The following is a 15,465-nucleotide window of genomic DNA, read 5'->3' on the forward strand; positions in this document are numbered from 1 at the left end:
TATAATTATTGAAGGGACATAGATTCAGCAGTGTGCTGGGTTAGCTGTCCTCTTTTCTCCTAAGCCATGCATTTACAGAACACACATGTTCTCAGGTGATTATTCTCTTATCAATTATGGTACCTAAACTTTTTTCCTGATAAATCTAGTTCATATTGATCAACAGTTAAAATTATGTGTTTTCTTGGTCTCAGGAGGAAATGTTTGGCTCACTTTTGGTTTAGTAACTTACAGAGACTGAATTTTGAATAATGTAAATGGGAGGCGGGTGATAATTTGTAATGCTATGAGTGCAATTAGTGAGATAAATACAGAGCTAGATTAATTTTCTCTGAAAAGACGCAATCTGATTGCTATGCAAAAGGCACCTTTATTTGTGATACTGACTGTTCATAATGTGGTTTGCAATGCACAATATGGCATTTTGATTTGTAGCTTTAAAGAAAATTCTGGGATGAATAAAACATGAAATTAATTGCCAGAGAAGAACCTTTGCCAGACTAGATGAGATCTACTGTGCTGAATAGAACTGTAGCTTATGACAGGGTCTGTTCCACTCCCAAAGGAAATTATGTCAACACCAGGAAAGGTTAAAAAGCCCTTCAAATAATTTGCAGTACCAGAAATCTTTCCTCTTCATATGTGGGTTGAGGGTACATATGTCGGTTGAGGGTAAACATATATTTATGTGTCCTATCATCCTACACCAGGTATTAGAATAGAAATATATAAAACGTCAAACTCCATGCTTTGCATTAATAAATTTGAATGAGTGTTGCAGTCAATTTTAACCTAGGAAAAGCTGTTGAGTGGGGAGAATAGGCAAATTTGGATGTTTTGGTATATGGAAATGTTATCAAAATTCTCAGAAATATTTGAGCTAAGTAAGACTCTACCTCTTTAGTGTTAGGGAGTAAGACAGTACTTTATTCTTGGCCAAGAGGTGTGTGTGTAGCTGACAAAGTTCTGGCCTCCGCACAGACCCCAATACAAGACTTTTTCACTTATCTATACATTTTTAGCCAACAGAGAAATTAATGATCATTGGTTCTAAATTGCCTAACTCTCTTCATTAGTTAGTGTTCTGTCCTCTATTGGTTATTGATTACTCACTCTTCATGATCATCTGGTCCACATTCTTTAGTCTTTGTCTCTTGCTCAAATGAGGAATCTCCAGCTTTCGAGGCCTAAATCTCCTCTGTATCTTCTGGTTATGCCAATGTCCTTAAAGAGCCATAAATTTAAAATCCCAGATGCCCAATCTTCAAATCCCTTTGGTTTTGCTTATTGAAGCTTGTCAGGGTTTTAATAAACTTTAGATTTGGTTGATTTAATGATCAAAGTAACAATGTCTGTGAAGAAACTTAACTGATACTGGCCAAAAGTGGGCACTGCATACAACTAATTAAAACAACTAATTAAAAATTAATGGGGAAACTTATGTAATTTCCAAGAGAAGATCCTAAGTCCCTATGTGAAGTTGTATACTAAATATTCCAAGTACTTGTAAAGCCCTGCTGAAATCAAGGAATACTCCACATACCCATGAGAAGGTATCAATTTAGGAATCTCAATTTATGCATGTGAGTTTGAAAAGGCTGGAAGACCCTGGATGTGAATCTCTAAGTAGCTGTTGCTGAAGTGACTTTCCCTGTTAATAGGTGGATTTATAGGGGAAATTTAATAATTCAGTTATGTATCACAGTAGAAGTCCAGAAGAATAAACTGAATGTGCATATATAATTTTAGGAAACATGTAGTAGTGAATATTATTTGAGTTGCATTATTTTTTACCGAGCTATTAAATTCAGGTGAGGTTTGTTGTGAATTTGCCTTGAATGAATACAGGAGCAGGTTTTTTTTAGCTCTTTAACAAGTAAATTTTGTTCACTTTAATTCATGTTGTCTTTTATACATAGGGTGCACTTGAACACCCCTTGGAAGTGAAATCCAGAAAACAAACCAGTCTGGAACAAAGTAGGAAAAAATGCTATGGGGGAAATTAATAACCATAGGAAGAGGAGCAACAGCTGTCCTTTTTTGCCAGGTTCTTACACAAAATATGCACAAACTCCTACAAATCTAGAGCTGTAAAATTTAATATTCCAATATGCTTTAAGAAAGTACATTAAAGGGTTGTGTACATGTGTCTAGCATGTGATATGGAGAAGAAAGACGACCATTTTAAGCCTCCTTCTCTAGTGAATGGTGCCAAAGACCTCACTGAAAATCACAGTCCTTCTGGAGGCTGTGACAGGAGGGAGTCTTTCTGATGTGGAATATGGGAATGTGATCTCAGTTAAAAGCTTAATTCTTTTGTTTGTAGCCTGAGTGATAATAGATATGAAAGAAGGAGTTGAAAAGAAGTTTAAAGGAAGGAATGAATGAGTGAAGATTTGTTTTTTCCCAAAATGTGTTTAGGCTTCATGATTTTCTATTTATTTCTATGTAAATTATGAATTAAAGGTAGGAAGCTTAGGAGCATGTAGCAGAGGGAGAGATAAGCAGAATATTTAGCTAAACAATCTGGAAATTAATAAAACACATATCAAAACAATTTTTATATCAATATTTTTTACACTTTTATTGATATATTTTAGCTGTATGTTTTCTGCAAATCTGTGAATACCAATGAGATGAAGTATCTTTTAAGAAAATGGAGAAAAAGAATCTCTGAGAAATGAATATCTGTGCCCTGGATATCAAGGGTTTTGTCTGCAATGTAATTAACCAGAATTTGAGCTCTTTCACATGTAAATTAGGTGACTGAGAGCACTGCAAATCTTAATCCTTTTTCTTGTTGTTTACTGGACTTTGCAGGTTTGCAGGCTACCTTTTAATTGGAAATTCTCAACATTTAAATATTTGGTCTTTTTTGTCTTTTCAGCATTTCACTACTATTACATTATATTATATGATGCCAATCATACCATGGTCAATTTAATTTGGGGTTGATGATTATGCCTTCTTAGACTTCTCTGAGGCAGCATTTAATAGAAGGACAGTTAAAAATAATTATCTTACCTTAAAATTTCTACACGCAAGAGTATTTCCCCAGTCTATGGGTATTGAATCTCTGTATTTGACCTATTGCACTTGCAATTAAAAAAATTAAATATGTTTGTTTATTAAAAACTTCAGCTGCCTATCAGAGCAGGCATGAAAAATTTTCACATATTAAGATCTCTCTAAATCACGAAACGTGATTATAAACCAATTTGAGCCATTTTAGCTCAGGTACTGTGGATCAGATCTTCAGCTGTAGTTGCCACATGTATGTTGTCTGTGGAAGTATTCAGTTTACATCCAGAAAAGTCTAGAGAGTAGTTTGTTGCTATTGGATATATTTTTTGCTGTATGCAGTTCTCACATTTAATCTCTATGCAGGTGTTATTTCAAAATAAGAAAATAAAGAATGTGTGCAGATTGTGTACAGGGCAGCTGTGAAAAAATTTGATTCATTGGTTAAGAAAGGATGGTTTGGAATTCTCTGGACAATGTTATGTGGCTCTGCATGAAACCATAAAAATCTCCTTTTCAGAGGTCACATCTTGGGACTCATGCTTTCCAAAGACCAAGTTGTCTACACAGACAGATTATTACACCAAATCAGCACATGGTGCTGATGCAGCAGTATGGGTTTCATTACTTGAAATTTCAATAGCTGTTCTCCAGTGGAGAAGAGGGTTTGTCGTATTTGTAAAAGGATTCAAATATAGTTTATTGATGTCCATGATAGGGATTGTGCAGCTATGACATTTTAATTAAAGAAAGAAAAGTGAAAAGCCTAGCTCTTTAAGCCACATACTTGACACTGGTTCAAAAACTATGTTAACCAGTAAAAAAAACATGGAGTCACAGGAGGAAGGAAACCCAAACTCTTCATTGTAAGTAACCCTGTGGTTGGTTCATGAGATATTAATTGAATATAAACTGACCCAATGACTCTCTAGTTTGTGGTTTCCTGGACAAATAGGGCCAGAAGGTACACTGAGAGACCATGAGAACATTCCCTGAGTTCCAAACCAGGAATCGCTGTCCTTTGCAATATGTTTGCTTGGCCTGTACTTAACAACCTTTGCAATGTCCACTTCATGACCTGTTCCCTTGTTTCGCTTCGCTTGCAGTTAGAATAGGCCCATCCATTCCCCCCCACAGATTTACAAGCTGTTACCATGTTTCCCTTTGGCTTCCTAAGACTGAAGAAAATTATTTTCAGTCTTTTGTAGTAGCTCTTTGTTTTGGTCATCCTTGTTCTCAATTCTCTCCATATTCTTCTTGTGTTCCTTGGTATTTTTTTGGATGGAGTTGATATTGCATTCCAGCTGAGGCCTTAGCAGCACTAAAGAGGCCAGAATAAATATTTTGCCTGTCTTGCAAAGTTGTATTAGCCTTTAGAAAAACCAGAACTATGGTTGCACATTTCTGCAAAAGCGTCACATTTTTAAAGTACATTGGCTGATTTATGGGGTTCTTTTGTACTGTTAATTTGGCCTACATGTCATACATAGCTATCATCTGTTTCATTTCCATTGCTTCTCTCAATTATTTCTTCACTTTTCCAAGATTTTTTTAGCATTGCTATCCTGTCTGTAATCAGAATATGAAGATACTTGCTGATGGTTAATCATACACCATGCAGTGCTTTTGCTGGAAATACCTACTTGTCTGTCTCTGGTGTTTGGCAAGGAAGCAGATCTGGGTTCCACCTGCTCCTCTCTTGGGACTCCCATGGGGGAAGTACATGTATGCATGCATGTGTGTGTTCTGATAAATAGGATGGAGGATATGAATTTGTTTCTCTTGGAAAATGAAGGTTTTGCAGAGGTGCCATCTGTGTAATGTAGCACTGGACCAGCCAAGAATTGTGCATTTTTGTGAACTCTGTTGTAGAGTGGCTGTACTTCTCTGTGCTCAGACTGATCTGATAAGGTGTGTAGTGCTCTTGCCAGCTCACCTTGTATTTGCATGAGCTAGTGGACCTTATGGCCAGGTAGCCGTTTTTCTCTTTTAAATTTGTTTTGATTGTTTTGTCAAAGGATTAATTCTTAAAAGCTGAAAATTAAAAATTTTATTGTCTTCAGGATTTGCAGGATGACTCAATACAAATCTTAATACTATTATTTGAAGAATGCCAGAGTGAATAAGAAGAAATGTATGTTTCTATAAATGGAGAATGTGATATTGCTACTGTTATATATAATAAACAGCTAGAGAGAATTTTTCTTTACTTCTGACATTTGAACAAGCCTATTAAGAAAAGGTCACAAGCTGTTTTTCAGCCATTCAAAGCTGCCCAATTTAGACATATTCCTTGTTTGCTTTGTGGCAGTTTGAAACCACTTTGTTGTACATCTGTATTCTTACATCTTGATTAAATTTTAATGTGAACGCTGGATGCATAAGGCCTGGTGAACTAACAGCCAGGAATAAGGTCACCATCTGCTCTTTTAGTCAAAGCTTTGTGCTTAGAATTGCTTTTTACATTCAATAGCAGGCCCTGAATGGCTCTTACAGAGGGTCATATGAAAACAGGAAACAAACAGAAGGCACCTCTCTTGTACAGAAACTTGTTGCAGAATTTCTTAATGTTTGGGTCAGGCAATACAATTTTTATTTAAGACAAAACCTTTTCAACCATCTCTAACTTGATTCTGAGTCTCAAATTTATTATTTTTGATAATCCATTAACTTTCCTGAAGCATCCTTGGGGATACTTTTGGCTTTTACTTTGCTTTCAGAATTTTCTCAGCTCATTACATGTCACTGATCTTCTGTACTGTACTTTTGCTCAGCCTGACTGTTTTTTTGTGCTGAAGAAGATAGAGCTGACTGATGCTCATGGTAACTCAGAACTTTGTAAGGTGGGATCAGGAGCACTGTTAGGTGTTTGTAAAATATCCAGCTGGTTCCATCAGTGCTATTGTCCTCTGCCCCTGCTTAGGAGAAGTAACCATCCTATGCAGTATTTCTCCAGCTGATCCAATCACTTATGGCTGTACTGTTCTGTTATCTTGTCTCCACCTGTGAATGCTTCAAGCTTGCTTATTAAAGACCAAGTATATTCCTGTCCTATGTGGACTTACTGTCACCTGAAAATTATTTACCAGTTCAATTTCTGAACTTAGTGGGAGCACTAAGTTCAGAAATTGAAGCCAAGAGAGATCATATTTTTAGGCTGGGCACTGAAGCCCACATCTGTTTAAACACCTGTATTGTTATTTTATTAATAAACTCTTGTCCTTGTTTTTTTCTTTTCTCTTTATTAGGTACACTTTCTTGTTGGCAGCTTGACAATGTAACTGTGTTTCAACTCCAGATTAAGAACCTTCCACAAAATTAACTTCTTAGTAGTCTTCTGATACATGACTTAACTGGTGTATCTGAATACTACAAGCATTATTTTGCAACTGACGTTAATGCTGTGAGTCCGTCGTACTGGGACACTCAGATGTTCCTCTAATGAGTGATCTGGGGAAGCCCAAGTCATTATTTAGGCTTACTTGTTTAAGATGGAAGATATTCAGCAGCTCTCCAATGACATTTTTAATGAAATGCCTACGAGCATGCATAATGCTAAGTGCCAGGTGTAAACCTGGTGCCAGGTTTAAATTTTATGTATCAGAGGGTTCTTTCCCACTCTTCCACCTCACAGACAATGAGAACATTAATGCTGTTGGTTAATATATATTCATTTAAATATAATTTATTTAACCTTTTCATGCATTAATTCTTAATTAAAGAAGAATTCAGACCAATAAGAACAACAATTGAGTTTGTTTTCTCCTAATTAAAAATACTCCCATATGAAGAAAATACTTAGAAAATTCCATCTGGACTGGATGGAGTTAGGCTGCATCTTCCAGGTTAATTGAATTTTTTCAACCTTCTTTTTCTATGTAGAAAAGGACAAGAGCCTACTTCTTTTAAAGCACTTTGTATGCTCTCTTCAGACAGGATAGGTGACTGCAGTGAATAAGATTGATGACATGAAAATTTTGCATTGATAGCAATGCATTTTGAATATTAATGTACTGTTTCATAATCATGTGGTTTTTTGCAGTAATGTCTATGTTGTGGTTAAAAATCACAGCAAAACAATTTTTTGATCAGCACTGGAATTAATGAGGCCTAGTTCATAATGACACCATATTGCTACTTACTCTAGTGCAGCAACTCACATCCCTCCACAATGCTTCCAGTTCTGTGTCATGTTTCCCTGCTCTTCAGCATGTAGGCAGCATGTCTTCCCATTCCCTTGTTGTCAGTACCATGAGAGGCATCATCTGCTATGATGGATGCTAAATGGAATAACTGGGTAAGCACAAACCAAAATAAGCAGTCTAAAGTGGAGAGAAATGAGCAGAGATGGTTCTCACCCCTTAGGAAAGACTTAGTCTCAGTTTTCTGTATTCAGGTCTTTAATTTAATGATGGTTGTGGGAACTTGCTTATTCTCAAGGCATCTTTCTGAGTGTCAAGTATCTCTGAAATCAGTGCAAAATCAATGAAATAGGATTGAACCAGAGTAAAGTACCAGGAGATCTCAAATCTGCTAGATTTCAGTCTCCTTGAGAAATATGGACCAAAAGCAACTAGGTCATGAATTTTAAAAGGGTTGGAAAATCTTCCATCATGATGATACTGTGGCAATGACCTGGCTCCTTAGTTAACATGATTGCTAATTAATCTGGCAAACCTTTGGCCTGCAGGGATTCCAAAGAGAATGCCTATTTTTTCCACTTTATATCAAGATCCACTACTGTAATTCAGACACCTTTTCCTTCTTTGCCTTTCAAATTAACAGCTTCCAGGCTATTGTAAATTATTCTTCTCCTGTAATTTCTTCTTGCCAGTGAATATTTGAATTGAAAAAAACAAGACACATTCCTTGTTTGTATGTTGTTGTGTTGTTTAGAATATGTTATGTGTCCAATGGGAATATGCTCTTATGCATTTACTGAAAAATAGGAAAACTATGGTTTTCCATTTACCCTAAAACCCCTTTCCTACTCTGAGCGAAGTCATCCATAGAAGAGTGTAATTTCTATGTTCATTTCCTTGTGGTGATTGGAGTGATATCCCCAGGAAAACATTTTTCTCTCTTCTTTCTATATGTGTGAAAATCTTAGCTCCTGTGTTGGCCACCCTTGAAATCTTGTGATCATCCATCAGAGTGTTCTCTTTAGCACTTTCATAACATGTTTCTCTTCCATTGTATCTTTAGGCAATCCTACTTATATCAGTAATACTTATCTTTTGAGGGGATGGGATTTGTAGGTGAAAAGGTTGATTTCTGTTACTTCGGTAGCATGAGTGGCAATAGTTTACATACTCAGTAGCTGAAAAAATAAAGCAACTTGCAGTAAGTATTTGAATAGTACCAACTGATGAAAAAGCTTCAAATAGTGCCTTGTAAGCGAAAGTTTGTGCATGTGATGTATTTGCTTGATTTTTGTTTTGGTGTTACTTTGTGGCTTTGGAAGTAGCAGATGAAGGAAAAGATTCTGCACAGATATTTTCTCCTCCTGGCTTAATCCTTAGCTTTGGTGTGGTTGTACATATGGAGTGTAAAACAAACTCTCAAATCCTGTTATTTGTACCATCTGAGTACAAAGGGAGCAAAATGAAAGCATTGGAGAAAACAAGTCAGGTACACAGATTTGGTTTTGCCATCTCTTTTCTGTTTTGTTTGGGGTTTTAATTAATTTATTTTTTTTAATTTCAACTCTCAGAGTTGGTGAATACTAGTTACTAGTATGTATTTTTCCTTAGGGTTATGATCCTGTTCCTCTTCTAGTGAAGGTAAATCCTACTGATTTACAAAGGAGCTGAAGACTTGTCACTACACAGCACACCAAGGCACTTTATACTCCAGGTATCTGTGTCACCTTTCAGGAATATTTTTTCAGGCTTTTTCCTTTTTAAAATCTACTCTGTGATTATCATGCTATTTTAGTCCTGTCAAACCAACAAATGTATAAAATGCTTGTTTCTGTGAGTCCATTTCTTTACCATGTTGCATTACTGCTTGTGCTGTAACCATTTCTTTTGGGACCCAAGCTGAAAAAAAATTTGTGTTAATACATCTCTAAAGTTCCCTATAACTTCTGCTGTATGACAGGGTGTCTGTCAGCCTTAATGACTGCAATTGCTGTATAGTACAGTGGCCTCTTGTCAAGATTTGGGTGGCACCACAGAAGTACTACAGGGATCCAGAGTATGTTTTCCCCTGGGAAAGATCATCCCATTTTTAAGAATATACTCATTATGGAGAAATACTTTAGCTTTCATTTTTGGGGCTTGGTTGAAATTTTCAATGACTTATATATCCTTCCATTCTCCTGAAGTTTTGTTTTGTTATGGCAAGTCCAAATGGCCCTTTTGGTCATTCAGGTACTTGATAATACTGGGAACTGAGGCACAGGGGTATGTGGCACAGCCCTCCATGTCTAATTTCACTGTCCCAGTGCTCTCCTGCTTTAGAAGATGGGATGAAGCTGCAGGCATGGGAATGGAGGAGTTGTTTAATAATACTTGGTTTACAAGGACTCATTGCATAAAAGAAAATGTAATCTGTTTCAAGCGGAGATTTTGACAATTTACAAACCTTTTGTTCCCTTCTTCTAGCTATTTATTCATTCAATACTGCTGCTGCATTTGGTGGCCTGTGATTTCCAGCCATGCCATGCAGTGTTATTTAACTGTCTGTAAAGCATATTTGTCTGTGCAATTCAATTTTCATCCATATTTTTCTAAGTTTCAACATTTCTTCATAGCATAATCTTATTATTTTTAAGCTTTTTAACCCTTTGAATGTGGACTCATAATTTTCATCACCTATACGACAACACTACAATCAGAAGGCAAGCCTTCAGAATAGGTAAGCACATACTGCTGTTTGTGCAGGCAGGGGGAACTAAGCAATCATGCTTTTAGAGTCACATCTTTACAGAGCAGAACTGATACCATTAAATTCCCTTGGGATCCCAGTTTGGTAATGGGCTGATCAATCAGCACATTGTTGTCATCCATTCCACTTTGAAACAGTTTATTTTCTGCTTTAGATCAAATTATTTTGAGCAGAGCTCTCTAAAAGGGAAAACAGTTTCTATCAATTAGTAGAAGCAAACATGTGTTCTGTAGCTATGCAAAGATCCTATTTAAAATTTTCAGTTAGGACATGTACATATTTTAAAATAGAACATAACATGTCACATATGATAGTGGCAGAAGGGGAGCTGAAATGCAAAAATGTTATGAACGTCACAGACGAAGCTGTGTGAAAACCTATAAATATTGATATGTCACCTAGTTACTGTGTGAGAAGCTCTGGGAAAGACTTGTGCAGCACATGCTTTGCAGGACAGTTTCTCTGGTGTAACAATTGTGGGGCAGCCGGCATGATTTGCTGCCCCTGAGACCCGGCAGGAAAGAGCACAACCAAATTTCTGACCATCTAGGACACAGGCTCTTGCTGACTGTCCAGCCACCAAGCAGCTGAGGTGTCCATTGTCTCTCACAGAACAGCTGCTCAGTGGAAGTAACCGACCCCAACGAGTAAAACAGCCTGTGCTGCCTCTTATCTGCTTAAGCACGTGGAGTCATCTCAGGTGTGAAAGGGCCTTTGCTGTATTTTGGGATACTGATGAAGAAAGGGTAATTGAAAAGAGGGAGCAGGCAAAAATAAATTAACAAGGAAGTACAACAAAAGAGGGGAAAGACAGAATAGCTTGATATTTGCTATTCTGAAAGGGAGAAAGCAGCAGTGTGAGTGATGGTAGGACATTACAGGATTGGTTGGGAGTTTCTGAGGACAGGAGAAGCGGGAAATATTGTGAAGGAAGGGAACATGGGAAGGATGGCAGAGGTACAGAGTTATCTCATAGTAGAGAACATGGGTGGCTTGACAGTAAGCATGGTGTGAATATGGAGCCACCACCTGCATTAGAAATTCATGAACAAAATATCACTGCTCAAAACCTTGCATTGGATTCATGAAGGAAAAGCCTTCCGATGTAACAATTGCCTCCCTCATAAGGCAGCCATATGTGTGCATGTTTTTTGAGGCCTTTATCCAGGAAGGAAGGGATTTTAAGGATGTAAAATAGTTTGTATTCTTAAAAAGAAAAACAGATGTCAAACATCAGGTAGTGTCATGGACATTACTTGCACAGTTCATGGGAGATAGACTCAGGTGGTTTCTGTGGGAACTGGTCATCCTCCTGTGTTGGTACTGGTAAGCACTAGAGCAAAGCAAGGTGTGTCTCACATTTTTCACTATTTTTAAGATATGTTTGCTCTCTACTAATTCATAATTTGTTACATGAAGGTAGGGCTCTTCTGTTATCAAAATTGTTGTGGAGGAAAGTACAGTTGTATTATCAGAGTAATTGACATGGTTGATACACTGTGACCCTCAGCCTAATCTGAGACAAAGGAAATTGCACAATTGACTACCTTCTCTTAAATGAGAGGAATTGAATCAGTCTAACATGTGGTTGAAGAGACTTGGAGTTAGACATTCCTGTGTAATTATAGCAATCTTTAGCTGAGGTCTGAATTAGTTTGTTCAATCATTGTGAAAGCACAGAATAATTTCAACATGCCGTAGTTCTCAGCAGATGGAGATGTATTTCAAGCTGTGTATACGTTTGAATGAGACAAGGCAAACATACAGATAAGTAAAAATAGACTAGGACCCAAAGTGCATTTGCTTTTTCTCTTTAAAGCTGAAATCCTGCTTGACAACTACTGAACATTTTGTCCTCTTTGAAGTATTTGTTTTCTATTTCATGAAGTTAATCTGGTCACATTTCAAAAAATGTTGCTCTGTCTTGATTGTATTTCTTGTTTAATGCATAAGTCTCACTTGCAGGGTCTCTGAGTATAGAAATTAGAGTTATGAACTATAAAGGTGTTTTAATTTTGCAACAATGACTCCACTAAAAAGGATTAATGATTACTTCGGTACTGTGGGCAAGAGAGACTGATGTTGTTTTCTTACCTGGCACCACAAAATGATAATCTGGCAATGGACATATGATTTTTACTGGCTTTCATGAGCCTCAGGAATATGAATGCATTATGTGGCACATTTTCCAGTCCTTAAACACTCAAACATTCACTATTTCTTCCAGTCTGCAGGAAGCAAGTTCTAAGAAGTGTAATAAACCATAGAAGGTGTATTTTTCAATTGAGCTATCTCTAAGAGAATAATAATAATTTGCACCTCTTTTACATGCAAAATATGGATACACACATGTAGATTGGATTCTCAGTTAGTGAAACTAACGACTATAAAGAGACTTAGTTTCTTTGTAAAGAACTTTAAGGTCTACTAGTGAAAACACTGCATAAGGGTTGGGTATAACTATCTTTTATGACTTTCTTCAAAAGACTGCCTGGGTGTCAAGGGAACCAAATATGTGGAACGATGTTCTTAAATTAGAGACTAGTACAGATTCAAATAAATAACTAAAGTACTTTTTATGGGTTTACTTAATTTTAGACATTTGAATAATATAATTCCTAATGGAAATGTTGATGAACCTCTATCACAATTTGTAGACTCTATAGAGAGCCTTAAATTGTGGGTGATTTATAAATTTTTAATTACATTTTGATACTTTGTCTTGGGGTACATGTGTATTCATGAAATCTGAGAGAGCACAGTTAATCAGAAAGATGGTGCTCAGCCCTTGTATAGCTTCAGTTGTGTGCGCAGCTGCAAAAATGTTTGATTGCAGTAATTGCTATTCAAAAATGCTCGTGGTGGTTTTAAGTATGGTTATACATATATTTGGCCAAGTGTTTTGATTATGCACAGTTTTGGCTACATTTTTTAAAAATTGGCAAATACAGTCGGCAGAAAAGTCGGCATTTTAAGTTGTACATACATTCTCCATGACTCTGGGTGGATGTAAATAGGGAATGAAAACATACCTGATTAATTGATTGCAGCTGAATGTACAAGTTCTCTATGTGCTCTTGCTGAAAGTATTTGACTAACAGACATGTACACCCAATGGTAAAATAGTTACTAAAATTGGAAATCCTTAGCTCATCGACACATACAGGTTAGGAATACAAGAGAGAACATTTTTGGAATGTAGTAGTCTTCTAAACTACACTTTTTGAATGTACTATTTATCACTTAGAAGGGCTTTCTATCAGAAGGTTGTTTTGGCACTGAGGTAATGATGTTTTGTACTGTGAAAGGACAGAAATGAATTGTTCTGTAGTTGCTGGGGAAATAGCTCTTTACTTAGCTTGAAAGCAGGGACAATGCAGGCTAGAATAGTGTAAAATTGTAATGAATCCTATGTAGTATCAATCCATCTTCATGACAACAGATCCAAACTTTGCAATATTTTGGCTGGCATATAATGAATATATTATATTGCTATGCTAACAAGCTGCTTCAATGTTTTTGTGGATTCTAAAGCACTATTGAGGCACAGAAGCTGTTTAGCTGTATCTAGCTAGAAATGAAAATGAGTGGATATGACTGAAATCCTGTGCAATAATAACTTCACTTTTGATTTGTGTGAAGCTAGATTGGTTTTTAAAAAACAATTTCCATTCTGAAATGGGTGATGATATAACTGAATACATTAGCCAAATCAAGATTTTAATTTTAGTATGAATTGCACAGTATTAACTATTTTAGGATTAACTAGCCATGGACCATGTGTTCTTCACTTCAGAATATGATAGGTGTTTTAAAATGAGCAATCCACTCGCTGCTAATGTAACAGGCCCAATTTTCTCCCTCATGGAACTCCCAACAGAAGCCTGTTGGATTTACATCAGACCCTGGATTTAAAGTTTGCCATTTTTGTTTTGAAAAACAGTTTCATATTGCACTATTCTTCCCAGAGACAGCTGTATAGCTTTGGAGTATTGAACAGGTTCTCTCAAATCTCGACAACCAAGATCCTTGACAACCATTCTAGAGATTCATGCTTGCCATCCTAATAAGAGCATCGTCAATTATTGTCCTTTTAATCCCACTGCATTTCCCTGAGGAGCAAGGAAAAGACTTACTTCATTTCCTGGCATGTCAGGATTCTGACAATCCACTGCTACTATTTCAGTCCTGATGCTCATATGGAATGCAAGTCTTGAAATTTGACTGGGATTTGAATTGAGGTAGATAAGAAACTAGACCACGGTAGCTCAAAAAGGAATATGGATGAGAATGAACATACACAGCCAGCATAGTTGGTTTTTACTGAACTTGCAGACCATTAATTACATTTTTACTTCTATTTGGATAGTTTAAGAACCAAAAATGTCCTTACTGTATCCTGACAATGTCTACTTTGAATCCAGATTGGTGATCTGTTGCTCAGAACTGTGACAGAGAATAGAAATTCCTCTGTTCTTGGTAGGTCAGAGAGGAGATGGAAAACTTCCATTAGAAGTCTCTGCTCTGGAAGACTTTCAGCCTAGTAAGTAATGAGTAACATTGCTGTTCCACTTCAGCAGGTTGTCAAATTAAATATGTTTCTGTGATGATGCTTCTGGCATAGCTGGCCTAATGCATATGCAATTCATGTATTCAAGTAAAATAAAAATGAGATAAAGTGCACATTGAGTGTGTGAGCTGGAAAACCTTATGCCATTTCTGTGACTAAGGTAGGTGACTTGGGTGTTAAGCTGTGTTTCCCTGGAGGACAAGCCTCTGGTGTTGAAAGTTGTAGCACTAGTACAGCCAGGGTTCCTGAAATCATCAGAAATCATCAGCCTACATGCCTGTCCCCTTGGCACTAAGAGGCACGGTGAGATGAACTGCAATGGCTCCAGCTGTAGGACACAGAGTCTTTTCGCTAATGCAGACATCTGTAGAGATAAATGGCAAAACCTACATTGCAAAGTGAATGGCAAAAGCCTGACTTTGAGACCCAGAAATACTTAAGTGAAGTCAAAATCTCCACAGGCATCTATGAATTTTGGAACCGTTTTTCACAGGGACCTTGATGTTTGTTCTGGCTTTAGCAACTGCTGACCAGAAACAGAGACAAGGCACTTTTTCAAGCCATATAGGAGCTGTTGCAGCTGACTGACTCTGGGAGCTTGCAAGGGCTACAAATTTAGGAAAGCTTTTCCTCTGTCTCTTAGAGGTTAACACTGAGCACTCTCTAATATTGAAACAGGGGCTAACCCTGACCTGATATAAGATCCTAGATTTTTATTTCGCAGAGGTAATAATTGCACATTCCCCCTTCCAGTTAGGTTGAGTGAGGCAGACTAGCTTCTGCTTACTGTTTAGCAGCTGAATACTTTGTGTGCTGGAGGGCATGACGAGGCAGGGAGGGAAATGGCAAATAAGACTGGGAGAGCAAGGACATCTGCTGCTTGAACACAAATCTGATGTAATTAGAGTAACTGAAATGTGTCCTGTTCAGGAAATAGGCTGTAATATTACATTATCCAGATACAGAGTTTAAGGACAGGCAAC

At 37.1% G+C, this 15,465-nt stretch overlaps 1 protein-coding gene across 1 annotated transcript in view; it reads left to right on the plus strand.

Annotated features, from left to right (window-relative positions):
* Nucleotides 1–15,465, plus strand: part of LOC111938406 (uncharacterized) — an 89,873-nt gene that overhangs the window by 5,064 nt on the left and 69,344 nt on the right. The window contains exons 3-5 of the mRNA XM_086852527.1: nt 8,775–8,877; nt 9,800–9,882; nt 14,396–14,455. Coding sequence (XP_086708653.1) covers nt 9,816–9,882; nt 14,396–14,455 — 127 coding nt within the window. The 5' untranslated portion in view covers nt 8,775–8,877; nt 9,800–9,815. The remainder of the gene's footprint in view (nt 1–8,774; nt 8,878–9,799; nt 9,883–14,395; nt 14,456–15,465) is intronic.

The sequence above is a fragment of the Cyanistes caeruleus genome, chromosome 16 (genome assembly GCF_971803275.1).
Source record: "Cyanistes caeruleus chromosome 16, bCyaCae1.hap1.1, whole genome shotgun sequence".
NCBI lineage: Eukaryota > Metazoa > Chordata > Aves > Passeriformes > Paridae > Cyanistes > Cyanistes caeruleus.